The sequence below is a fragment of the Nerophis ophidion genome, linkage group LG03, assembly GCF_033978795.1.
Source record: "Nerophis ophidion isolate RoL-2023_Sa linkage group LG03, RoL_Noph_v1.0, whole genome shotgun sequence".
Lineage (NCBI taxonomy): Eukaryota > Metazoa > Chordata > Actinopteri > Syngnathiformes > Syngnathidae > Nerophis > Nerophis ophidion.
The window spans coordinates 16,128,281-16,155,098 of record NC_084613.1 but is presented as its reverse complement, the minus strand read 5'-3'; the positions used below and the strand labels follow the sequence as shown (position 1 = coordinate 16,155,098).

At 39.9% G+C, this 26,818-nt stretch overlaps 1 protein-coding gene across 4 annotated transcripts in view; it reads right to left on the bottom strand.

The window, feature by feature from the left end:
• Positions 1–26,818, bottom strand: part of LOC133549211 (voltage-dependent calcium channel subunit alpha-2/delta-4-like) — a 94,285-nt gene that overhangs the window by 58,926 nt on the left and 8,541 nt on the right. For all 4 annotated transcript variants that reach the window (XM_061894405.1, XM_061894407.1, XM_061894406.1 and 1 more), the window contains exons 2-4: positions 18,710–18,800; positions 14,661–15,100; positions 191–272 (exon numbers count right to left, since the gene is read on the bottom strand). In XM_061894405.1, the coding sequence (XP_061750389.1) occupies positions 191–272; positions 14,661–14,749 (171 nt within the window). In that variant the 5' untranslated portion in view covers positions 14,750–15,100; positions 18,710–18,800. The remainder of the gene's footprint in view (positions 1–190; positions 273–14,660; positions 15,101–18,709; positions 18,801–26,818) is intronic.

Genomic DNA, 26,818 nt, shown 5'->3' with positions numbered 1-26,818 from the left:
TGTTGTCCACTGCCCTCATCCTGTCACAGATCATCCGGTCACTTTCTCTGGGTTAAGAGGCTCAAAGTGGATTAGCACACCGAAGAGAACAAAATGAAGAGCAGGACGAAGAAGAGGCCAACACGATAAAAGACACAGTGACAGCTCATTAGGGATAGCACTGTCTCGCTGACATCAAAGTGGGGCTTACCTTCTGCAGGAGCAGAGATCCTGAGTACTTGCAGGAAAGATCTCTCAGCTGCGTGGAGAAGACTGACGCCCACTGCTGCACGCTGCAACAACACACAACAATCACAACCTGATGGCTTTAAAACGTCCGCACAAATCCCAGATTTCATTGATAGATGTTTTTATTTTTATCCCCGCCGCTCATCTAAGGAGCTCAAGCTTGTGTTACAAAAGCCGAAAGACACGAACATGACTAGGGCCACACCAGTGAAACCATATTTGTACCTTTTTCATTAAACTTGAATTCATTTTCTACTGAAACAAAATCAGGAGAAATAAATTGTTCAGTTATTACTTTAAATGTGAAAATTAACAATTATCATGCTTGGCTCTCAACGAAGGCAGACACATTCCACTCCCTCTCCTGTCTCTATCCTTGTCTTGTCCTAACTTTCTAAGAGCCTCTCCTTAGCAAAGTTTGCAGAAATATTAAAATATAAAATTTTGGGGGACCTGCCTTTTCTGACGGTACGTTTGCTGCTGGATCCATGAGAGAATCTTGGGAGAAGTGGAAAGTCATGTGCTCGGCGATTCTTTCCGCGGGAGACAATGAAGCCATCTACAGTGGGGCAAAAAAGTATTTAGTCAGCCACCGATTGTGCAAGTTCTCCCACTTAAAATGATGACAGAGGTCTGTAATTTTCATCATAGGTACACTTCAACTGTGAGAGACAGAATGTGAAAAAAAATCCAGGAATTGTAGGAATTGTAAAGAATTTATTTGTAAATTATGGTGGAAAATAAGTATTTGGTCAACCATTCAAAGCTCTCACTGATGGAAGGAGGTTTTGGTTCAAAATCTCACGCTACATGGCCCCATTCATTCTTTCCTTAACACGGATCAATCGTCCTGTCCCCTTAGCAGAAAAACAGCCCCATAGCATGATGTTTCCATCCCCATGCTTCACAGTAGTTATGGTGTTCTTGGGATGCTACTCAGTATTCTTCTTCCTCCAAACACGACAAGTTGAGTTTATACCAAAATGGATACATGGATGATACAGCAGAGGATTGGGAGAGTGTCATGTGGTCAGATGAAACCAAAATATAACTTTTTGGTATAAACTCAACTCGTCGTGTTTGGAGGAAGAAGAATACTGAGTTGCATCCCAAGAACACCATACCTACTGTGAAGCATGGAGGTGGAAACATCATGCTTTGGGGCTGTTTTTCTGCTAAGGGGACAGGACGATTGATCCGTGTTAAGGAAAGAATGAATGGGGCCATGTATCGTGAGATTTTGAGCCAAAACCTCCTTCCATCAGTGAGAGCTTTGAATGGTTGACCAAATACTTATTTTCCACCATAATTTACAAATAAATTATTTAAAATTCCTACAATGTGAATTCCTGGATTTTTTTTCACATTGTTTCTCACAGTTGAAGTGTACTTATGATGAAAATTACTGCAATCATTTTAATTGGGAGAACTTGCACAATCGGTGGCTGACTAAATAATTTTTTGCCCCATTGTATCTATTTGGAACTGTGATAACAGGCCATAGGCTGATTGGATTGGGCGCGGCTGTTGTCCATCGACAAATTTGTAAGACGATGGCCGCCGTTCAAAGAGCCCGAAGGCTGCCCTTTGTGATGAATGCGCTGGTCAGAGCTGTGGGAACTCAGACTTTAGACATTTCTGAAATGAATCGGCAATCGGATAACATCTCAGAGAAGTGAATGTATGATCAAGTTAAGAGCCTAAATGAACAATTAGAGCCGATAAAACATTGGAATGGGCCTATGAATGTTCCTCTGTAAACATCCCAGTGTAGCGAAAGACGCTCTGAAAAATACCTCTCCCCTTCTTCAAAGACACATGAGATGTTGACTCGATTTTGTATTTTGGGACACCGAGCGGAGCAGCCTCCAGGTTTATGGACGTAACATGCACCTATCGACTACTATCGTACTTGCCAACCCTCCCGGATTTTCCGGGAGACTCCCGAAATTCAGTGCTCCTCCCGAAAACCTCTCGGAAGAAAGTTTCTCCCGAAAATCTCCCCAAATTCAGCTGGAGCTGGAGGCCACGCCCCCTCCAGCTCAAACATGCACAGTTCGAAGCTTGAAAAGGAGGATTGCAGGCGGATCTGACGGCATTTAAAGTCATTTTTAAAAACGACTGCTAATCATCCTCCTTTTAAACCGGACAACCGCGGAGAATTAAAGTAGGAACACTCTGGAGGCAGAAGTTTATTAAGAGAGGCGGACACACTGGCTCTCAGCCATGTTTCCGTCACACAGAGTAAGTCAAATCCGCGGGAAGTGAAGAAATCCTTCAGGATAAACGTTCTGTTTGTCAAAAATCTTGCGTTTACAAGACCAAATCTGGCGGGGGCCAGCACGTCCAAGGGCGCAGCTAATTCAGGTGGGGCCCGACACACAGCCCGCAGGTGATGGGGGAGAGGAGCCAAGAGGCGGGAAAGGAAGGCAGGAAAAAGCTGACTGGGACGTCGAAAAACCAACGTCGAAGTTTATCATATCAGTGGGAAAGGGGCAAAGAGCCAACAGTGTTTGGCGGTCATACACAAGCAGTGAGCTGACAGAGACGAAAATAGACGCAAACAACACAAAAACAAACAGAGCTGACAGCAAGAGACGGCAGGGCAAAGCACATACTGGCGCCATCTTCTGGAAACTTGGAAGTAATGCTACTCAAATAGTGAAAGGTAAGTGTTGCTGTTTTTTTTTTAGTAACCAGCAAGCACAGCACAGTTAGTACAACAACTGTATTTTTATTACTGTGTATTTGATAGGTGCCGTCTTAAATTCAACTATTTCTTTTATTTATATCTATAATAAAATAAATATATATAGCTAGAATTCACTGAAAGTTAAGTATTTCATATATATGTATATATATGAAATACTCGAGTTGGTGAATTGGCTGTAAATATACTCTCCTCTTAACCACGCCCCCCGCCCCAAGCACGCCCCCAAACCACGCCTCCGCCCCACCCCCGACCACCCGAAATCGGAGGTCTCAAGGTTGGCAAGTATGACTACTATACACATATAGAGGCACATATACCTCCACCCCATGCCTTTGCCGCTTCAACCCTCCGTGTTATGATGGCTTACAGAGCAGCACCAATTTTTAAGCGTTTAGACTGGCAACAAAAATCTGATCTGTGCCACTTAAGGGCAAAAAAAAAATCAGATTTGGTGTATACTAAAAACGAAATGATGCGAGGCGCTCATCCTCACCAAGACCACTACCGCGCTCACCCTTTAGAGCACAGCCGTGACTTCCTGCCACTAAACCTGCAGAAAATAGTTATCAGGTTTCTCTCTATGTTTACATTTCTTACACTATATTAATAATTTCCATTAACATATATCTTATTTTTGCACCTTTATTTTAAGAGCTTGTTAAGTGTTCAATGTGATTTTACAATTTCGTTTACATTGAGTGTTTTCCATGCTTGTGTTGACATTTACTTTGTGCCTTGTTAGCTGAGGGATAAAAATCAGAAGAAGGTTACATTTAAAAAATATATATATTTTTCACCTGCTCCTTATTTTTCATAGTTTATTAAAAATTATCAATCATTATGGATATCGACTGATATTAAAGACTGATATCGTGATGCAGTTTTCAGCCGTATCGCCCTAGCCCTAGTGGAAGGTGACCGGGCGGAAAAGACCTGGCCCGTGTCCAGCGGGGCCATGTTGGTCCACAGATGGCGAGGGGGGGGGACGCTAACACATTGATACTAATGAGGTTGTTCGCATGCTAGCATGAGTGCGGACAAGATGGACGGGTCATTCTAGAGCAAGGTGATATGGCCAAAAAAAAAAAACATTAATTTTGTTCATATATAGTCTCAATTATCCTTTTTTCACAGTTTTAAAGCATCTGTACTAAATAAATACTACTGGAAATAGAGATTAACTCATTATTTCAATAACATGCTGAGTAAATAAGAAAGCAAATTATATTGTTTATAGCAGTGTTTTTCAACCTTTTTTGAGCCAAGGCACATTTTTTTCATTGAAATATTCTGGAGGCACACAACCAGCAGAAATGTAACTCAGCTGACAGTAAAAAGTCGTTGTCGCAATTGTTGGATATGACTTTAAATTATAACCAAGCATGCATCACTATAGCTCTTGTCTCAAAGTAGGTTTACTGTTACCACCTGTCACATCACACCCTGACTTATTCGGACTTTTTTTGTTCTGTTTTCCTGTGTATAGTGTTTTAGTTCTTGTCTTGCGCTTCTATTTTGGTGACTTCTCCTGTTTCGTTGGTATTTTCCTGTAGCAGTTTCATGTCTTCCTTGAGCGATATTTCCCGCATCTACTTGTTTTTAGCAATCAAAAATATTCAAGTTGTTGCTATCCTTCTTTGTGGGGACATTGTTGATTGTCATGTCATGTTCAATTGTACTTTGTGGACGCCATCTTTGCTCAACACGCTGTAAGTCTTTGCTGTCTACCAGCATTCTGTTTTTGTCTACTTTGTAGCCAGTTCAGTTTTTGCTTTGTTCCCTAAGCTTCGATACCTTTTCTTAGGGGCACTAACCTTTTGTTTATTTTTGGTTTTAGCATTAGATATCTTTTTACCTGCAACTTGCCTCCCACTGTCATCTGCAGATTGGGATCACGACAAACCATGTTCCGACATCTACAAAGCAATCATCTACCTGCTGCCACCTACTGATATTGAAGAGTATTGATGAGTTTTTTTTTAGCCCTGGTGTGGGATCTGAGCCGAGGATGTTGTGGTTTGTGAAGCCCTTTGAGACACTTGTGATGTAGGACTATATAAGTAAACATTGATTGATTGATTGAAGAGTATACATTGTTACTCTGCCAAACTCTAGACAGCACCGACACTCAACAAGACATCATTTGCAGACTATAATTACTGGTTTGCAAAAAAATATTTTTACCCCAAATAGGTGGAATTACATAATCTCCCACGGCACACCAGACTGGATCTCACAGTGATTGAAAAAAACTGGTTTATAGGGTTAGGCGACACAAGTGCTCAACTTCAGCCTAAACCCTTTCGGTCTGTAAAATTGTCATTTTATGAATGTAAAACTGTTTTGTTTATTTTGTTGACCACTGATCGAAATAATAAAATAAACAAAATAAGATTTAATTTGGTGCGTTCATTATTAAAGAAATCATAGGGCCCTCAATAACACAACTAACATTTATTTTGCTCCCCTCAGTTTTGCGTTTAGCTCCAAGTTTAGTTGTTCTGTACATATCTATTACTCTGTTTACTTTTGTACTAAGAGTGGAGAGGGAAAAGGTGGACTCTGATCGACTGGCCATGAGGGATGTAACGATAAACAATGTGACGATAAACCACGGTAAAATTTCCAATGGTTAGTATTGCCGTTTTACATGAAAATTATCGAAAAATCTGGATTGATAACACTTTGATAAAGTCACAAACCGGTGACACTGCTCATTGACTGGGGAAGCAAGATAGCGGTAGCTATCTTGAATGATAGCGGGGTGTAAAATATAGCCGGTAAGAGTCATGGATGCATTGCATTCTGGGTAAGTGTTATGTTGCGTTTATAATGTGTTACAGAGCCGATGTTCTCCAGAAATGTGTTTGTTATTCTTGTTTGGTGTGGGTTCACAGTGTGTGGCGCATATTAGTAAGAGTGTTAAAGTTGTTTTATACCACAACCATCAGTGTGATCTGTATGGCTGTGGAACAAGACCCCTGGTTTACACATAGTAAAAGCAAAAAAAACCCCTCCGCCACTTTGGAAATGACGACAGGGTAAGTTTCACTCGTGACGTCACGAATTGGCCTGGCGGTAAACGTAAGCACGCGCTTATAAAAGTGAGGAGCGAGTTTGACTGGGCAGTAATTCAAGGAGGGCATATATTACATGCCCGGCGGCAATTAAAGGAAATACAGTATGCTAAAAAAATTATGTTAGTACATCAGTCGCGGAAAATGATCTAACAACATAAATAACATCCTGTAATTTGATATTTATTAGAGATGTCCGATATTGGCTTCTTTGCCAATATCTGATATTCCGATATTGTCCAAATCTTAATTACCAATTCCCTTATCAGCCGATACCGATATATATAGTCATGGAATTAACACATTATTATGCCTAATTTTGTTGTGATGCCCCGCTGGATGCATTAAACAATAATACAAGGTTTTTCAAAATAAATCAACTCAAGTTATGGAAAAAAATGCCAACATAGCACTGCCATATTTATTATTAAAGTCACAAAGTGGCGCATATTAGTAACAGTGTTAAAGTTGTTTATACGGCCACCCTCAGTGTGACCTGTATGGCTGTTGATCAAGTATGCTCTGCATTCACATGTGTGTGTGAAAAGCCGTAGATATTGTGCGATTGGGACGGCACGCAAAGGCAGTGCCTTTAAGGTTTATTGGCGCTCTGTACTTCTCCCTACGTCCGTGGGACGTAGCGGTGTTTTAAAAAATCACAAATTTTACTTTTTAAAAAAACGGGACTGTTAATTTCCGATATTACATTTTAAAGCATTTATTGGCCAATAATATCGGCAGTATGATATTATCGGACATCTCTAATTTTTATGTATATTTTTTTTATCTTGATAGATTGAAAATCAACACCAAAGAGTTGACTGAAAAACATTATCACATAATTTATTCAAAAAGTATAAATAACAACAAATAAAGTTAGAATACTATAAACTGCAACATGTAAGTGTGAAAAAACCCAAAAACTTTATGATATGTACGTTTTCAGAATGTGCTTGTTCTATTTTAAACAAAGAAAACAATCTGAAGTTGTCTTTAATTTTAAGTTATTTTGCCCTGAATTTACCAGTCCGGCTCACTTGGGAGTAGATTTTTCTCCAAGTGGCCCCCGATCTAAAAAGAGTTTGACACCGATGTCTTAGAAAGAGAGATCGATCGATACTGGTAGCAATATGACAACAGGAAGTGAATTTGCGTGATGTCACATAAACCATTTACAAATTAAAACGATAGAAGATTCATGTATTCATCCATCCATCCATTTTCTACCGCTTGTCCCGTTTGGTGTCACGGGGGGTCACTGGAGCCTATCTCAGCTGCATTCGGGCGGAAGGCGGTTTACACCCTGGACAAGTCGCCACCTCATTACAGGGTCAACACAGATTGACAGTATATATGTATTAAATGTATATATACACATATACAAAGTTTGTATATAAACATATACATACATACAGTATATATACAAACCCCATTTCCATACGAGTTGGGAAATTGTGTTAGATGTAAATGTAAACGGAATACAATGATTTGCATATGCTTTTCAACCCATATTCAATTGAATGCACTACAAAGACAAGATATTTGATGTTCAAACTCAAAAACTTTATTTTTTTTTTTGCAAATAATAATTAACTTAGAATTTCATGGCTGCAACACATGCCAAAGTAGTTGGGAAAGGGCATGTTCACCACTGTGTTACATCACCTTTTCTTTTAACAACACTCAATAAATGTTTGGGAACTGAGGAAACTAATTGTTGAAGCTTTGAAAGTGGAATTCTTTCCTGTTCTTGTTTTATGTAGAGCTAAAGTTGTTCAACAGTCCGGGGTCTTAGCTGTCGTATTTTACGCTTCATAATGCGCCACACATTTTGGATGGAAGACTAGTCTGGACTGCAGGCGGGCAAGGAAAGTACCCGCACTCTTTTTTTATGAAGCCATGCTGTTGTAACACGTGGCTTGGCATTGTCTTGCTGAAATAAGCAGGAGCATCCATGATAACGCTGCTTGGATGGCAACATATGTTGCTCCAAAACCTGTATGTACCTTTCAGCATTAATGGTGCCTTCACAGATGTGTAGGTTAGCCATGCCTTGGGCACTAATACACCCCCATACCAACGCACATACTGGCTTTTAAATTTTACGCCTAGAACAATCCAGATGGTTCTTTTCCTCTTTGTTCCGGAAGATACGACGTCCACAGTTTCCAAAAACAATTTGAAATGTGGACTTGTCAGACCACAGAACACTTTTCCACTTTGCGTCAGTCCATCTTAGATGATCTCGGGCCCAGAGAAGCCGGCGGCGTTTCTGGATGTTGTTGATAAATGGCTTTCGCTTTGCATAGTAGAGCTTTAACTTGCACTTACAGATGTAGCAACAAACTGTATTTAGTGACAGTGGTTTTCTGAAGTGTTCCTGAGCCAATGTGGTGATATCCTTTAGAGATTGATGTCGGTTTTTGATACAGTGCCGTCTAAGGGATTGAAGGTCACGGTCATTCAATGTTAGTTTCCGGCCATGCTGCTTACGTGGAGTGATTTCTCCAGATTCTCTGAACCTTTGGATGATATTATGGACCGTAGATGTTGAAATCTCTAAATGTCTTGCAATTGCACTTTGAGAAACATTGTTCTTAAACTGTTTGACTATTTGCTCATGCAGTTGTGGACAAAGGGGTGTACCTTGCCCCATCCTTTCTTGTAAAAGATTTTTTGGGAAGCTGTTTCTATACCCAACCGTGGCTCCCACCTGTTCCCAATTAGCCTGCACACCTGTGGGAGGTTTCATATAAGTGTTTGATGAGCATTTCTCAACTATATCAGTATTTATTGCTACCTTTCCCAACCTCTTTGTCACATGTTGCTGGCATCAAATTCAAAAGTTAATGATTATTTGCAAAAAAAAAATGTTTATCAGTTTCAAAATCAAATATGTTGTCTTTGTAGCATATTCAACTGAATATGGGTTGAAAATGATTTGCAAATGCTTGCATTCCATTTATATTTACATCTAACACAATTTCGCAACTCATATGGAAACGGGGTTTGTATATATATATATATATACATACATATAATACATATATGTATACATACATCAGTGTTCCCCCAGAAAACGTGTTGGTTAAGCACTCCAAATTAATATAGTCCTTAAGTAGTCTGAACAATATTATTGTAAAAGTATATGATGTTGGGGTTTTATTGATTTGTATTTGTATGAGTCATTTTTGAGCACTTTCAACAATAATGTGCTAAAAATGATGGCGATCATTTTGTTGACAATATTTAGGATATGAAATGTTCATATTGTTCCATCCTTACTTACAGCTAGTATGGAAGCCATACAACAAGAAAAAACACCCAGTGCTACATCAAAACTATAAGATAAAAAGTCAGAATTAAGAGGTAAAAAGTCCAAATTAAGAGGTAAAAAGTCAAAATTATGATAAAAAAAATTTGAAATTATAAAATAAAAAGTCAGTTTTGGGATAACAATTCACAATATGAGAGAAGCAAATCATAATTATGAGATAAAAGAATAGTCATAATTGTGAGATACAAACTGCTTAACTGCACTCCCATCATTTTAACTTGATCTCAACATTATTACTTTTTATCTCAAAATTTAGATTTTTTTTTTTAAATCTAATTTTTATGACTTTTCTGTCATAATTATGATTTCTTATCTCATAATTTCGACTGTGTTATCTCATAATTATGACACTTTACCTCAAAAGTATGATTTTCCATTGGGTTATTTATTTATTTATTCGATCTGATATGTGAGGATCGTATATCATACAACACGTGTGACGATCTCCTCTGTCCCACTTGCCGCACCTTCAACACTCTAACACAGGGGTGTCAAACGTACGGCCCGTGGGCCGGATCAGGCCCGTAAACAGGTTTTATCCGGCCCGCGTGATGAATTTGCCAAATATTAAAATGAGCTGCTTTTTTTTTTCACAAAATAAACTGTTGTTCTAAATGTATCCACTGGATATCACAATAGCAATTCTGTTAGGCAAGCACGGTTTATACCGGGGCAAAACAAGAGGTACACACATGACCCACATGAAACCTAAAGCCTGCTTCGAACACATTGTCATTATGCACCCTCGTTGCCCCAATATGTCTTTGTCAACACGAGAAAAGTGGACTTAACCCTTTGAATAGTTTTTTACCTTCAATCCCAGAAAGGCTGTGACTTAAAGTTTAATCATGGCTTTGTAGATACACTGAGACGAAGTCTATGATCAATGTGTTTCAGAAACTGCACAAATTTCCTCGGAATTTTCAACAAACTTGAAGTGTTTTGTCCAGAAGATTATTCGTTATTTGTACGTTTTCATAATGTTTTTGTTCTATTTTTGGCCAAAGTAAAAGAAAGAAAACAACCTGGAAGTGTCTTTATTTTTAAGTTATCATGCCGTGATTTTACCCTTCCGACCCACTTGGGAATAGATTTTCGTCCATGCGGCCCCTGAGCTAAAATGAGTTTGACACCCCTGCTCCAACACATTCTAGAACATTGTAGTATATTCTAGAACAACATTGCAGTACATTTTAGGACATGGTAGAAGCCTCGCGGTGGCGCCAGCGTTCCTGGCGCAGAGACGGTTATGGAGGAGCGCTAACGCAGATTAACCAGATTAGTGAGCTGAGTGGACAAGATGCCAGACTGACATGAGGCCGGATAAATATGTGAAACGTTTGGCCAAACCAAATCCTGGCCAGCAGGGGGCAGATCTTGATCCAGCCAATGAGACGAGAACAGGAAGTGGACGTCGCACGCCAAAATTGTTGACCCGTTGTTTGCTGCGTCACTTTTGACCAACGTTATAATTATTATTATTATTATCATCGTCGGCTTCTATTTTTGTGCTTTGTTTTCATCTTGCAAAGTTGTATTTATTTATCGACTGTCTAGACCGGGGGTCGGCAACCTGCGGCTCGAGAGCCGCATGCGGCTCTTTAGTGCCGCCCTAGTGGCTTTCTGGAGCTTTTTCAAAAATGTATGAAAAAATGGAAAAAGATGAGAGGAAAAAAAATATAAAAAATATATTTTTGGTTTTAATATAGTTTCTGTAGGAGGACAAACATGACACAAACCTCCCTAATTGTTATAAAGCACACTGTTTGTATTAAACATGCTTCACTGATTCGAGTATTTGGCGAGCGCCGTTTTGTCGTACTAATTTTGGCGGTCTTTGAACTCACCATAGTTTGTTTACATGTATAACTTTCTCCGACTTTCTAACACGTGTTTTATGCCACTTCTTTTTCCGTCTCATTTTGTCCACCAAACGTTTAACCTTATGCATGAATGCACAAAGGTGAGTTTTGTTGACGTTATTGACTTGTGTGGAGTGCTAATCAGACATATTTAGTCACTGTATGACTGCAAGCTAATCAATGCTAACATGCTAGTTAGGCTAGCTATATGTACATATTGCATCATTATGCCTCATTTGTAGCTATATTTGAGCTCATTTGGTTTCCTTTAAGTCCTCTTAATTCAATGGATATCTCATGACACATTATCTGTATTTAATATGGCTTTTATTTTTTCGCGGCTCCAGACATATTTGTTTTTGTATTTTTGGTCCAATTTGGCTCTTAAAACATTTTAGGTTGCCGACCCCTGATCTAGACAAAGGGTGCCCAAATGCTTTCCACACAGGGCCCATGACTGATAAATCAAAGGATTTAGTAGTTTTCCAATGTATAGATTTACTTTTCAAGGAACTATAAAATTTGTAATTTCCATAGAAATTTAGTGTGAAAGCTGAAAAGTCAAAGCCGAACTGAAATTCTAACAGTTAGCACGCTGGCCAGATGGCGTCGAGCAACATAAAAATATGAGCAAAATTTGCCCCAAAAAATCCTAGCATGCTAACAGTATTATGTTTACATGCTAACAATAACATGCCTACAGTTAGAATTAGTGAAATGCCAACAATGACAGAGTTGTCAGTTTAAAAAAAAAAAATGCTAGCATGCCAACATTAGCATACATCTAGTACCAAAATATGACACTGGTGTATACCCATACAGTTTGCTAAAAGAGGTTAGAACTACTAGCATTTGCATGCAGACTGGTAGCTTCTTCAAGTAACAAAATATTCTAGGCTGAGGTGTGTACCTGCTAAATTAGCTAAATAGGCTAACAAGCAGGATAATGTTAGAATACTAACTGTAGCATGCGTATAGTACTAAAATGGTAACCAGCATGCATTACTCTTGTTATGTACACTTAAAAAATGTTTTACAAATACTAGCATACTAACAATAGCATATACTGTACAAAGTCCCAAAATATGACACTGGTGTATACCGAAAAATTTGCTAAAAACAAAAAAGGTAGACTACTAGCGTTAGCATGCTAACAGGTAGCATTCGTCAATTATCAAAATATGACGCTGCTGTATTTACCTGCTAAATTAGCTAAAAAAGCTAGCAAGCTAATATTTATATGCTAAAATATTAACTAACATATTTCAAGTACCAATATATATTACTCTGCAGTGTATACATGAATTAAAAAAACTATTAGCATGCTAACATTGACATACATGAAGTACCAAAATAGGACAGTGGTGTGTACCTATAAAACTTGCTAAAAATAAATCAAATCTAGCCTACTAATGTCAGCATGCCAATAGGTGGCATTCGTAAAGTAACAAAATATTTGACACTGACGTGTTTGCCTGCTAAATTAGCTAAACAAAAAAAAGCTGGCATGCTAATGTCAGTAGGCTAAAATACTAACTGTAGCATGCGTCAAGGCATATTACTCTGCGATGTATACCTGAATTATTTTTTTAAATGGAAGCATGCTAACATTAGCATACATGAAGTATCAAATTATGAAAATAAGGCACTGGTGTATACCTACTAAATTAGCTAAAATAAAGCTAGTCTACTAGCGCTAGCATGCTAACAGGTAGCATTTGTCAAGTAACAAAACAATTGACACTGAGTTATACACCAGCTAAATTACCTAGTGTGTCACTGTTACCATGCTAAAATACTAACTGTAGCATGCATCACATACTAAAATGTATACCTATTTAAAAAAAATAAATAAGAGTATCTGGTAACAAATTATGACACCGGTGTATGCCTACAGAATTTGCGTAAAAGATAGCCTATTAGCGTTAGCATGTGAACAAGTAACATTTGTCAAGTAACAAAAATATTTTAGTAATGTTAGTATGCTAAAATATCAACTGTAACATAAGTGAAGAACAAAAATATATTACTCTGCGACGTACACCTGAATTTTTTTTAAATGCTACCATGCCAACATTAGCATACATCAAGTACCAAAATATGAAAATATGGCACTTGTAAATGCCTACTAAATGAGTTTAAAAAATAAAAAGCTATCCTAATAGCGTTAGCATGCTAAAAGGTAGCATTTGTCAAGTAACAAAATATTTGACGCTGAGATGTATACCCGCTAAATTAGCGTTAAAAAAAGTAGCATGCTAATATTAGTATGTATATACTAACTGTAGCATACGCCAAGTACCAGAAAATATTACTATACACCTGAATATTTTTTTTAATGCAAACATGCCAACATCAACCCCATGTACCAAAAGTATGATACTGATGTATACCCACAAAATTTGCAACAAAAAAAAAGCTAGCCGACTAATGTTAGCATTTGTCAACTAACAACATATTTGATGTTGAGGTGCATACCTGCTAAAATAGCTAAAAAAAAAGAGAAAAAAAAAAGCAAGCATGCTAAAATATTAACTGTAGCATACATGAAGAACAAAAATATATTACTCTGCGACTGTCATGTCTTGTGATCATGTTTTGTTTAGTTACGTTCTGTTTTGCTTAAGACTCCATTGTTTCCTGTTTTTGCACTTCCTTGTTTGTTTTGTTTCCATGACTACTCATTTGTTTTCACCTGTCCTCATGTCACGCACCTGTCTCACGTTTTGCACTCGCACACCTATCACTAATCATGTCTATTATTTAAAGCGAAAGTTGCCAGGAAGTCAGCCTGGCAACTTTACCTTTACTCACGTCATGCCATGCTACCTCCACTCTGTTTCATGCCATGTTTACGATTCACGCTGCTTGTTTCACAGTTCCATGCCGAAGAAGTTTTTGTTTATTGTTCATAGTTTCTGCCTTTGTGCAAGTTTTGTTTCATTAGTCAAGTTTGTTCTCCGCCATCGTGCGCGCCTTTTGTTTGCTTCTTTTTTTTGTAATTATAGTGTTAAAATAAAAGATGTCATTACCTTCACGCCTTGCCCGCTTCAACGTTCCTTTGCTTTCCGGAAAAACAAACCGCAATGTCCACGTATTGACAGCGACGTATACTTGAAATTGTTTTTAAATGCTATCATGCCAACATTAGCATACATTAAGTACCTAAATATGAAAATTTGGCACTGGTGTATATCTACTAAATTAGCTTTAAAAAAACAAAGATAGCCTACTAGCGTTAGCATGTTAAACAGTAGCATTTGTCAAGAAACAAACTATTTGATGCTGCAAAATTTGCAAAAAAAAAGCTATTATGCTAACATTGCTGATAATGACTATTAAAAATGAGCCACGGGCCACACTTTGGACACCCCTGATCCAGACCTTTCTGCCAAGATGCTTTGACCGGTGACACGAGTAAGGAAGCGAGGAGGAGCACTCACGTCTCAGGTGGGATCTTCATCTGAGCTTGAACCGTGACCCACAAGAAGAAGACTCCCACAAATCCACCAAGCGTGGACCTGGGCTCCATCCTCGCTGGCTCTGGAAGGTGTTCAGGTGTCAAGGAGGAGGACACGCCTTCCTCATGTCGGCTCCAGCGGGCTGAAGACCAAGAGCTCGTTCTTCATCAAGATCTCCTCAAGACGTGCTGGAGTCCACCTGAGACCCTCCTGAACCTTGGTCCACCTTCTTCCTCATGACGTGGGCGGCTAGCTGTCCATGCTAGCAGGGGGACAACGCTGCTGGCGACCTGATGGAGATTTTGCAGCCGCTCACCCAATTTGCAAACATAATCCACTTGGATTAAAAAGCCCTCTTCTCCTGTGAGAGACCAAGTGGGACAGGATGGAGACGCCTCATTGGACCACAGCTCTGTTTTTATCTAAGAGGATTACACACACACACACACACACACACACACACACACACACACACACACACACACACACACACTTGATGGACCAATCACACCCCAGGACACAAAAAAAGCCTCAACACACACACCTGAGAACTAACTATAACCTGACACATATTCATTTAGAACCCGCCCCCTTCACACAGGTATCAGTCGTTGCTCGGTAACCATGGTAACAAGCATGGATTCTCACCCAAACTTCCCCACAAACACTTGAAAGAACTTCCACATAACTAGTACATGTACTGCAATGTTAGAAAACAGCGCAAAAATCAAAGCATGCGGAGGCCATTTTAACATTTTTAAAACCATTACACACACACACACACACACACACACACACACACACACACACACACACACACACACACACACACACACACACACACACACACACACACACACATAAAAAAAACACATACATATATACAGTGGGGAAAAAAAGTATTTAGTCGGCCACCGATTGTTAAAAAAAAAAATCCAGGAATTCACATTGTAGGAATTTTTAAGAATTTTTTTGTAAATTATGGTGGAAAATAAGTATTTGGTCAACCGTTCAAAGCTCCTGCTGATGGAAGGAGGTTTTGGCTCAAAATCTCACGATACATGGCCCCATTCATTCTTTCTTTAACACGGATCAATCATCCTGTCCCCTTAACAGAAAAACAACCCCAAAGCGCAATGTTTCCACCCTCATGCTTCACACAGTAGGTATGGTGTTCTTGGGATGAAACTCAGTATTCTTCTTCCTCCAAACACGACGAGTTGAGTTTATACCAAAATGGATACATGGATGATACAGCAGAGGATTGGGAGAATGTCATGTGGTCAGATGAAACCAAAATAGAAGTTTTTGGTATAAACTCAACTCGTCGTGTTTGGAGGAAGAAGAATACTGAGTTGCATCCCAAGAACACCATACCTACTGTGAAGCATGGGGGTGGAAACATCATGCTTTGGGGCTGTTTTTCTGCTAAGGGGACAGGACGATTGATCCGTGTTAAGTAAAGAATGAATGGGGCCATGTATCGTGAGATTTTGAGCCAAAACCTCCTTCCATCAGTGAGAGCTTTGAATGCTTGACCAAATACTTATTTTACACAATAATTTACAAATAAATTCTTTAAAATTCCTACAATGTGAATTCCTGGATTTTTTTTTTCACATTCTGTCTCTCACAGTTGAAGTGTACCTATGATGAAAATTACAGACCTCTGTCATCATTTGAAGTGGGAGAACTTGCACAATCGGTGGCTGACTAAATATTTTTTGCCCCACTGTATCTATATAAAGGGACAAGCGGTAGAAAATGGATGGATGGATGTATATAAATACATGTGTATATTTATATACATATATGTATATATATACATATATATGTGTGTGTATATATATATATATATGTACACACACCGTATTTTTTGGAGTATAAGTCGCTCCGGAGTATAAGTCGCACCTGCCGAAAATGCATAATAAAGGAGGGAAAAAACATATATAAGTCACACTGGAGTATAAGTTGCATTTTTGGGGGGAAATTTATTTGATAAAACCCAACACCAAGAATAAACATTTGAAAGGCAATTCAAAATAAATAAAGAATAGTGAACAACAGGCTGAATAAGTGTATGTTACATGACGCATAAATAACCAACTGAGAAGGTGCCTGGTATGTTAACGTAACATATTATGCTAAGAGTCATTCAAATAACTATAACATATAGAACATGCTATACGTTTACCAAACAATCTGTCACTCCTAATCGATAAATCCCATGAAATCTTATACGTCTAGTCTCTTACGTGAATGAGATAAATAATATTATTTGATATTTTACAGTAATGTGTGAATAATTTCACACATAAGTCGCTCCTGAGTATAAGTCACACCCCCGGCCAAACTATGAAAAAAACTGTGACTTATAGTCAGAAAAATACTGTATATATGTATATATATGTATATTAGGGGTGTGGGGAAAAATTGTTTCGAATTTGAATCGCGATTCTCACGTTGTGCAATTCAGAATCGATTCCCATTTTGAAAAAAATCGATGTAAAAAAAATATATATATTTTTTTTAATCAATCCAACAAAAAAATACACAGCAATACCATAACAATCCAATCCAATCCAAACCAAACCTGACACAGCAACACTCAGAACTGCAATAAACAGAGCAATTGAGGAGACACAAACACGACACAGAACAAACGAAAAGTACTGAAGCAAAAATGAATATTATCAACAACAGTATCAATATTAGTTAGAATTTCAGCATAGCAGTGATTAAAAATCCCTCACTGACATTATCATTAAGACATTTATAAAAAAAAAAAAAAAAAGAACAATAGTGTCACAGTGGCTTACACTTGCATCACATCTCATAAGCTTGACAACACACTGTGTCCATTATTTTCACAAAGATAAAATAAGTCATATTTTTGGTTCGTTTAATAGTTAAAACAAATTTACATTATTGCAATTAGTTGATAAAACATTGTCCTTTTGGCTTCACGGTGGCAGAGGGGTTAGTGCATCTGCCTCACAATAAGAAGGTCCTGCAGTCCTGGGTTCAAATCCAGGCTCGGGATCTTTCTGTGTGGAGTTTGCATGTTCTCCCCGTGAATGCGTGGGTTCCCTCCGGGTACTCCGGCTTCCTCCCACTTCCAAAGACATGCACCTGGGGATAGGTTGATTGGCAACACTAAATTGGCCCTAGTGTGTGAATGTGAGTGTGAATGTTGTCTGTCTATCTGTGTTGGCCCTGCGATGAGGTGGCGACTTGTCCAGGGTGTACCCCGCCTTCCGCCCGATTGTAGCTGAGATAGGCGCCAGCGCCCCCCGCGACTCCGAAAGGGAATAAGCGGTAGAAAATGGATGGATGGATGGAACATTGTCCTTTATAATCATAAAAGTTTTTTAAAAAATCTACTACTCTGCTAGCATGTCAGCAGACTGGGGTAGATCCTGCTGAAATCCTATGTATTGAATGAATACAGAATTGTTTTGAATCGGAAAAATATCGTTTTTGAATCTAGAATCTCGTTGAACCGAAAAAAATCGATTTATAATCAAATCGCAACCCCAAGAATCGATATTGAATCAAATCGTGGGACACCCAAAGATTCGCAGCCCTAATATATATATATATGTATGTATTTTAAAAAATAAGGTAATTGGAACCTTCATATTCATAACAACATTGATTTTGATGCATTATTATTTTTTGAACAATGACCCTATATATTTGACTCAACATTGCAACTTTTTCTCATTACATTTCACCTGTTTGCTTTATTATTTCACTTTTTATGTTTTTCTTTTTTACTAGTGTTTTTTAGAATGTGCCGGGGGCGAGCCATTAGAACATTCTCTGCAATCGCAAATGTTCCCCATACTATATGTATTTAATTTTAAAAAAAGCTCATATTCAAAAAATTAATTACTCCATAATGAATAGTCAAACTTTTTGGCAAGTACAGTACATAAAAACATACACATTTAATGTTACACTATAGTAATGCATAGTTAATAAACAGATATAAAATATGACTAACACATTTACTAAGTTATACTTACTGGTTGTCGCAAAGGCAACAGTGCCCTCTGGTGGACAGATGATTACAGCAGTCTTCTCTTTGTTGACTTGACAACTTCAGGGAGTCACTTACTTGGAGAAAAATGGCACATTTTAGTATTTTCTTTACTGTAATATACATAATGTGTTTTTGATAGCTAAGTGGCCTTTTATTGGATTTATTTATTCAGAATAGTGCACATTAATGAACATACGTATACCGTATGAGCAAGATTATAGCATAGTTGCTATGTGGCTGTACAGTGTGGAACATAAACTATACAGTGTGTTACAGAGTAAGCCTTTTGAATCACGTTGAAATTATACATTTATGACACAAAATAATGGTGGATTATAACAAGTTAAAACCAGAAGTTACCAATTTTGCTTGTTTGTGGTATCTCGCATGGATACTTTTTGAAACATCCTTTATTATCCACCCATCTTTGGCGGCCTTTGAGAGACAAAACACCAGTTATTTATTATTTATAATACTTTCAGTCATACCTCTATTATTGTGGGGGTTAGGAAGTAGTAAAGTAATACACTTCCGAGTTATGGCAACTTTCAGAGGGCCGCTTGGTAAATATAAATATTAGTATATTTTGACACAATTAGTTACGCATTGGATTATTTTTTTTTTTACAGTTTGACGGATAGCTTGCTTTCAAATAGTCATAAATCAAGTAGATATTTTCATATTTGTTTAATTTTGAAATTTTTTTTAATATACGGTACTATTTGTTTCATTATTAGATGATATTATGTATATATATATACATATATATGTACACGTACACACACATTATAAATATATGTCTTAATATAATTTTATATTTATTTATATATCTGTATATATATATATATATATATATATATATATATATATATATATATATATATATATAATTTTATTGTCTTTATAAGCCCTCTACACAGCTGTCACACACTTCATACACTCTAAAACAGAGTATGGAAGCCAGTTACTGCCACTAAAAAAATACCTCAAAGGAAAGTCAGAATTGAGATACAAAAATCATAATTATAAGATAAAAAGTCAAAAATATGAGACAAAAAGTCAGAGTTATGAGATTTAAAAAAAGTCAAAATTGTGAGATAAAGTTTAAATCAATCAATCAATGTTTATTTATATAGCCCTAAATCACAAGTGTCTCAAAGGGCTGCACAAGTCACAACGACATCCTCTGTTCAGATGCCACAGGTTCCAAATGGAATCAAAAGTCAAAATTTTGAGGAAAAACGTTTAAATTATGAATTAAAAATTCATAATTTATGAGATTTTAAAAAATCACAATTTATGAGATACGTGAAAATTATAAGATGAAGTAAAAATGATGAGACAAAGTCATAGTTATGGGATAAAAAATCAATATTATGAGATAAGTCAAAAATGAGATACAAAGTTAAGGTTAAGATTAGAATCATGAGAGAAAGTCATAATTATGAGATACAAAATTCAAATTACGAGATAAAATTGGAAATTGTGGATCATGAGATAAGAAATTTGACAATATGAGATCAAAAGTCATAAATATGAGATCATTTGTTTAAATTATGGGATAGGAAAGTCATAATTTATAAGATAACAAAAGTGGAATTCATGAGATAGTGATAATTATGAGATACAGAGTCAAAATTACGAGATAAAAAGTCGAAATTATGAAAGAAGTCTCAACGATAAGTTAAAAAAAAGTCATACTTATGAAAAAAAAAGGAAACATTTTAGATAAAAAGTTTTAATTATGCGATTAAAAAGTCAAATTTATGAAACAAAGTCGTAACTATGAGATAAAGTCATATATTATGAGATACAAAATCGAAACTATGAGATAAAATTGGAAATTGTGGATTATGAGATACAAAATTTGACAATATGAGATCAAAATTCATAATTATGAGATAACTTGTTTAAATTATGGGACAGGAAAGTCATAATTTATGGGATAAAAAAGTCAAATGTATGAGAGTCATAATTATGGATCGGTTTGCAACCGAGTGTGAAGCGACCGGAATGAGAATCAGCACCTCCAAGTCCGAGTCCATGGTTCTCGCCCGGAAAAGGGTGGAGTGCCATTTCCGGGTTGGAGAGGAGACCCTGCCCCAAGTGGAGGAGTTCAAGTACCTAGGAGTCCTGTTCACGAGTGAGGGAAGAGTGGATTGTGAGATCGAAAGGCGGATCGGTGCGGCGTCTTCAGTAATGCGGACGTTGTACCGATCCGTTGTGGTGAAGAAGGAGCTGAGCCGGAAGGCAAAGCTCTCAATTTACCGGTCGATCTACGTTCCCATCCTCATCTATGGTCATGAGCTTTGGGTCATGACCGAAAGGACAAGATCACGGGTACAAGCGGCCGAAATGAGTTTCCTCCGCCAGGTGGCGGGGCTCTCCCTTAGAGATAGGGTGAGAAGCTCTGCCTACCGGGAGGAACTCAAAGTAAAGCCGCTGCTCCTCCAAATCGAGAGAAGCCAGATGAGGTGGTTCGGGCATCTGGTCAGGATGCCACGCGAACGTCTCCCCAGGAAGGTGTTTAGGGCACGTCCAACCGGTAGGAGGCCAAGGGGAAGACCCAGGACACGTTGGGAAGACTATGTCTCCCGGCTGGCCTGGGAACGCCTCAGGATCCCCCGGGAAGAGCTGGACGAAGTGGCTGGGGAGAGGGAAGTCTGGGCTTTCCTGCATAGGCTGTTGCCCCCGCGACCCGAGCTCGGATAAGCGGAAGAAGATGGATGGATGGGTGGAAAATTGTGAGATACAGAGTCAAAATTATGAGATAAGTCTCAATGATAAGATAAAAAAAGTCATGCTTGTGGAAAAAAATTGAGATAAAAAGGTTTTAATTATGCGATGAAAAAGTCAAATTTATGGAATAAAATCATAATCAAGAGACAAAAAGTCATAATTACAATATAAAAGTCCCAATGCGATAAAAATATATTAAAGTTTGGGACGAAAAGTCATGAAATATAGATAAAAAGTAGAAATTATGGGCTGAAATGCCGTAAGAAAGTTTTTATGAGTTTAATAAAGATTTAGTAAAACCTTAAATATACAATATTTATGTAAATGTTAGCTAATAGCATGCTAGCGACGTTAGCAATTAGCTTGTATATAATATTGAAGTGGCTCGCCCCAGCGCCACTACGAGGAAAAACTACAAGAGACAGCAAAAAATACAGTTGAATTAATATTATTATGTGGAATTAACACACTTACAGACACTGCTCGAGCAAAAGATGAGTTGACATATGTTGAAAGCGCTGCCGATACAAATTGTCACTGCTTCCTTTACTGAGCTGTCTGTTCTGTTTGCGCATGCGCCAAAATCTTAACCACTTCCGCCCCCCCCCCCCCACACACTTTTTTCAAAATACTGTTTAGGAATTTTGCCATTTATATCGTTTACTGTGTCTTCCGTGTCTTTTTTAAGGGAGTTGACAACCCCTTACTAATAACCTCAAATAGTCGGCCGCTACGCTTTAAAAATGTCAATCTTCACATAAACCAGGGATGTCCAAAGTGCAGCCCGCAGGGAATTTTTAAACGGCCCAACGGCACATTCTAAAAATACGAAAAAAAAAAAATACAAAACATAAACAGCGGTATAAAAGAGCAAACAGGTGAAATTTAACAAGAAAATGTTTTAATGTTGACTTTAATAACACAAAGCTGCCATGCAGGCAAGTTTCTTTCTTAAAAAAAAAAAAAAAAGAATCAAAATCAATGTCATTATGAATTATTGACCTATTCAAGGCTCCAATTACGTCACATTAAATATTACACTTTGAGATATTTTTTCTGTAAAATGTTGCATATTTTGTGTTTGCCACACGTTTTTTGTTTTAAAACGAACAAACAAAAAACATAAACAACAATAAAACTTGTAATTGACGGATCGATCTGAAATTGATCTCGAGATTATTGTGTTAAATGTAAACAAAATATAAAATATATATATATTTTTTTTCCACTCCTCTCTGAGCTGCTACCTTACCGTGGTAGAGGAGTTTGCGTGTCCCAATGATCCTAGGAGCTATGTTGTCTGGGGGCTTTCATGCCCCCTGGTAGGGTCTCCCAAGACAAACAGGTCCTAGGTGAGTGATCAGACAAAGAGCAGCTCAAAGACTTCTATGGAATTACAACAAAATGAACCCAGATTTCCCTCGCCCGGACGTGGGTCACCGGGGCCCCGCTCTGGAGCCAGGCCCGGAGTTGGGGCACGATGGCGAGCGCCTGGTGGTCGGGCCTGTCCCCATGGGGCCCGGCCGGGCACAGCCCGAAGAGGCAACGTGGGTCACCCCTCCAATGGGCTCACCACCCATAGGAGGGGCCATAGAGGTCGGGTGCATTGTGAGCTGGGCGGAAGCCGAAGGCAGGGCACTTGGCGGTCCGATCCTCGGCTACAGAAGCTAGCTCTTGGGACGTGGAACGTCACCTCACTGGGGGGGAAGGAGCCTGAGCTAGTGCGCGAGGTAGAGAAGTTCCGGCTGGATATAGTCGGACTCACCTCGACGCACAGCAAGGGCTCTGGAACCAGTTCTCTCGAGAGGGACTGGACCCTCTTCCACTCTGGCGTTGCCGGCAGTGAGAGGCGACGGGCTGGGGTGGCAATTCTCGTTGCCCCCCGGCTCAAAGCCTGCACGTTTGAGTTCAACCCATTGGACGAGAGGGTAGCTTCCCTTCGCCTTCGGGTGGGGGGGACAGGTCCTGACTGTTGTTTGTGCTTACGCACCAAACAGCAGTTCAGAATACCCACCCTTTTTGGGTACACTCGAGGGAGTACTGGAAAGTGCTCCCCCGGGTGATTCCCTTGTCCTAATGGGAGACTTCAACGCTCACGTTGGCAACGACAGTGAAACCTAGAGAGGCGTGATTGGGAAGAATGGTCGCCCGGATCTAAACCCGAGTGGTGTTTTGTTATTGGACTTTTGTGCTCGTCACGGATTGTCCATAACAAACACCATGTTCAAACATATGGGTGTCCATATGTGCACTTGGCACCAGGACACCCTAGGCCGCAGTTCCATGATCGACTTTGTAGTTGTGTCATCGGATTTGCGGCCTTATGTTTTGGACACTCGGGTGAAGAGAGGGGCGGAGCTTTCTACCGATCACCACCTGGTGGTGAGTTGGCTGCGATGGTGGGGGAGGATGCCGGACAGACCTGGCAGGCCCAAGCGCATTGTGAGGGTCTGCTGGGAACGTCTGGCAGAGTCTCCTGTCAGAGAGAGTTTCAATTCACACCTCCGGGAGAACTTTGAACATGTCACGAGGGAGGTGTGGGACATTGAGTCCGAGTGGACCATGTTCCGAACCTCTATTGTCGAGGCGGCTGATTGGAGCTGTGGCCGCAAGGTTGTTGGTGCCTGTCGTGGCGGTAATCCCAGAACCCGTTGGTGGACACCAGCAGTGAGGGATGCCGTCAAGCTGAAGAAGGAGTCCTATCGGGTTCTTTTGGCTCATAGGACTCCGGAGGCAGTGGACGGGTACCGACGGGCCAAGCGGTGTGCAGCTTTAGCGGTCGCGGAGGCAAAAACTCGGACATGGGAAGAGTTCGGGGAAGCCATGGAAAACGACTTCCGGACGGCTTCGAAGCGATTCTGGACCACCATACGGCGCCTCAGGAAGGGGAAGCAGTGCACTATCAACACCGTGTATGGTGCGGATGGTGTTCTGCTGACTTCGACTGCGGATGTTGTGGATCGGTGGAGGGAATACTTCGAAGACCTCCTCAATCCCACCAACACGTCTTTCTTTGAGGAAGCGGTGCCTGGGGAATCTGTAGTGGACTCTCCTATTTCTGGGGCTGAGGTCGCTGAGGTAGTTAAAAAGCTCCTCGGCGGCAAGGCCCCGGGGGTGGATGAGATCCGCCCGGAGTTCCTTAAGGCTCTGGATGCTGTGGGGCTGTCTTGGTTGACAAGACTCTGCAGCATCGCGTGGACATCGGGGGCGGTACCTCTGGATTGGCAGACCGGGGTGGTGGTCCCTCTCTTTAAGAAGGGGGACCGGAGGGTGTGTTCCAACTATCGTGGGATCACACTCCTCAGCCTTCCCGGTAAGGTTTATTCAGGTGTACTGGAGAGGAGGCTTCGCCGGATAGTCGAACCTCGGATTCAGGAGGAACAGTGTGGTTTTCGTCCTGGTCGTGGAACTGTGGACCAGCTCTATACTCTCGGCAGGGTTCTTGAGGGTGCATGGGAGTTTGCCCAACCAGTCTACATGTGCTTTGTGGACTTGGAGAAGGCATTCGACCGTGTCCCTCGGGAAGTCCTGTGGGGAGTGCTCAGAGAGTATGGGGTATCGGAATGTCTTATTGTGGCAGTCCGCTCCCTGTATGATCAGTGTCAGAGCTTGGTCCGCATTGCTGGCAGTAAGTCGGACACGTTTCCAGTGAGGGTTGGACTCCGCCAAGGCTGTCCTTTGTCACCGATTCTGTTCATAACTTTTATGGACAGAATTTCTAGGCGCAGCCAAGGCGTTGAGGGGTTCCGGTTTGGTGGCCACGGGATTAGGTCTCTGCTTTTTGCAGATGATGTAGTCCTGATGGCTTCATCTGGCTGGGATCTTCAGCTCTCACTGGATCGGTTCGCAGCCGAGTGTGAAGCGACCGGAATGAGAATCAGCACCTCCAAGTCCGAGTCCATGGTTCTCGCCCGGAAAAGGGTGGAGTGCCATCTCCGGGTTGGGGAGGAGACCCTGCCCCAAGTGGAGGAGTTCAAATACCTAGGAGTCTTGTTCACGAGTGGGGGAAGAGTGGATCGTGAGATCAACAGGCGGATCGGTGCGGCGTCTTCAGTAATGCGGACGTTGTATCGATCCGTTGTGGTGAAGAAGGAGCTGAGCCGGAAGGCAAAGCTCTCAATTTACCGGTCGATCTACGTTCCCATCCTCACCTATGGTCATGAGCTTTGAGTCATGACCGAAAGGATAAGATCACAGGTACAAGCGGCCGAAATGAGTTTCCTCCGCCGGGTGGCGGGGCTCTCCCTTAGAGATAGCATGAGAAGCTCTGCCAGCCGGGAGGAGCTCAACGTAAAGCCGCTGCTCCTCCACATCGAGAGGAGCCAGATGAAGTGGTTCGGGCATCTGGTCAGGATGCCACCCGAACACCTCCCTAGGGATGTGTTTAGGGCACGTCCAGCTGGTAGGAGGCCACGGGGAATACCCAGGACACGTTGGGAAGACTATGTCTCCCGGCTGGCCTGGGAACGCCTCGGGATCCCCCGGGAAGAGCTAGACGAAGTGGCTGGGGATAGGGAAGTCTGGGCTTCCCTGCTTAGGCTGCTGCCCCCGCGACCCGACCTCGGATAAGCGGAAGATGATGGATGGATGGATGGATATTTTTTAACACTTTAATGAGTAGGACCCTTTTGGATACCCAATAATTTTAGTGTGATTTTTTTTAAGTGTCTTTGCTCAAAAAATAATAATGAAATATTATCAATGTTGTTATGACTTATTGACCTTTTTAAAGCTGGATTTATTATATAATCTAAAATATTCCACTTAAAAATGTTATTGGGTGAAAATATTGCATATTTTGTGGGTTTTTTTTCTATAAAAAATGGTTTTCTTTGACAAAAAGAGCATACAACTTAATTATTTTAAACGTTATATTGCCAGATGGACCTAATGTTGATCGAGAGATTTAAGCCTATAATAATAATAATAATAATAATACTAAATAATGACACATTTTTAATATTTTTTGGACCAAAACCCTGAGTGCATGCCTAAATGTATATTTTTTATAAATATATTGTATTGGTTTTTAAGATAAAAAATATCAAAATGGCCCCAGCTTGCTTTGATTTTTCAGTGTGCGGCCCTCAGTGGAAAAAGTTTGGACACCCCTGATATAAACGGAATACTTGCAACGAGCCAATTTTACCAAAAGATGGCGCTGTTTCTACGACCAATGAAACGCCGCGAAGTGGCGAGGGACCATAGTGAACATCAATTTGTGCCATTTTGACAACAAAATGACTGTTCAGCTTAAAATAATTGTATGTGTTCAATCTGACGACTGAATATGTTGCATATGCGCGTATTGTTGATTTTTTTTTCAAAACATTTGTAAAATTATTTTTAGTAA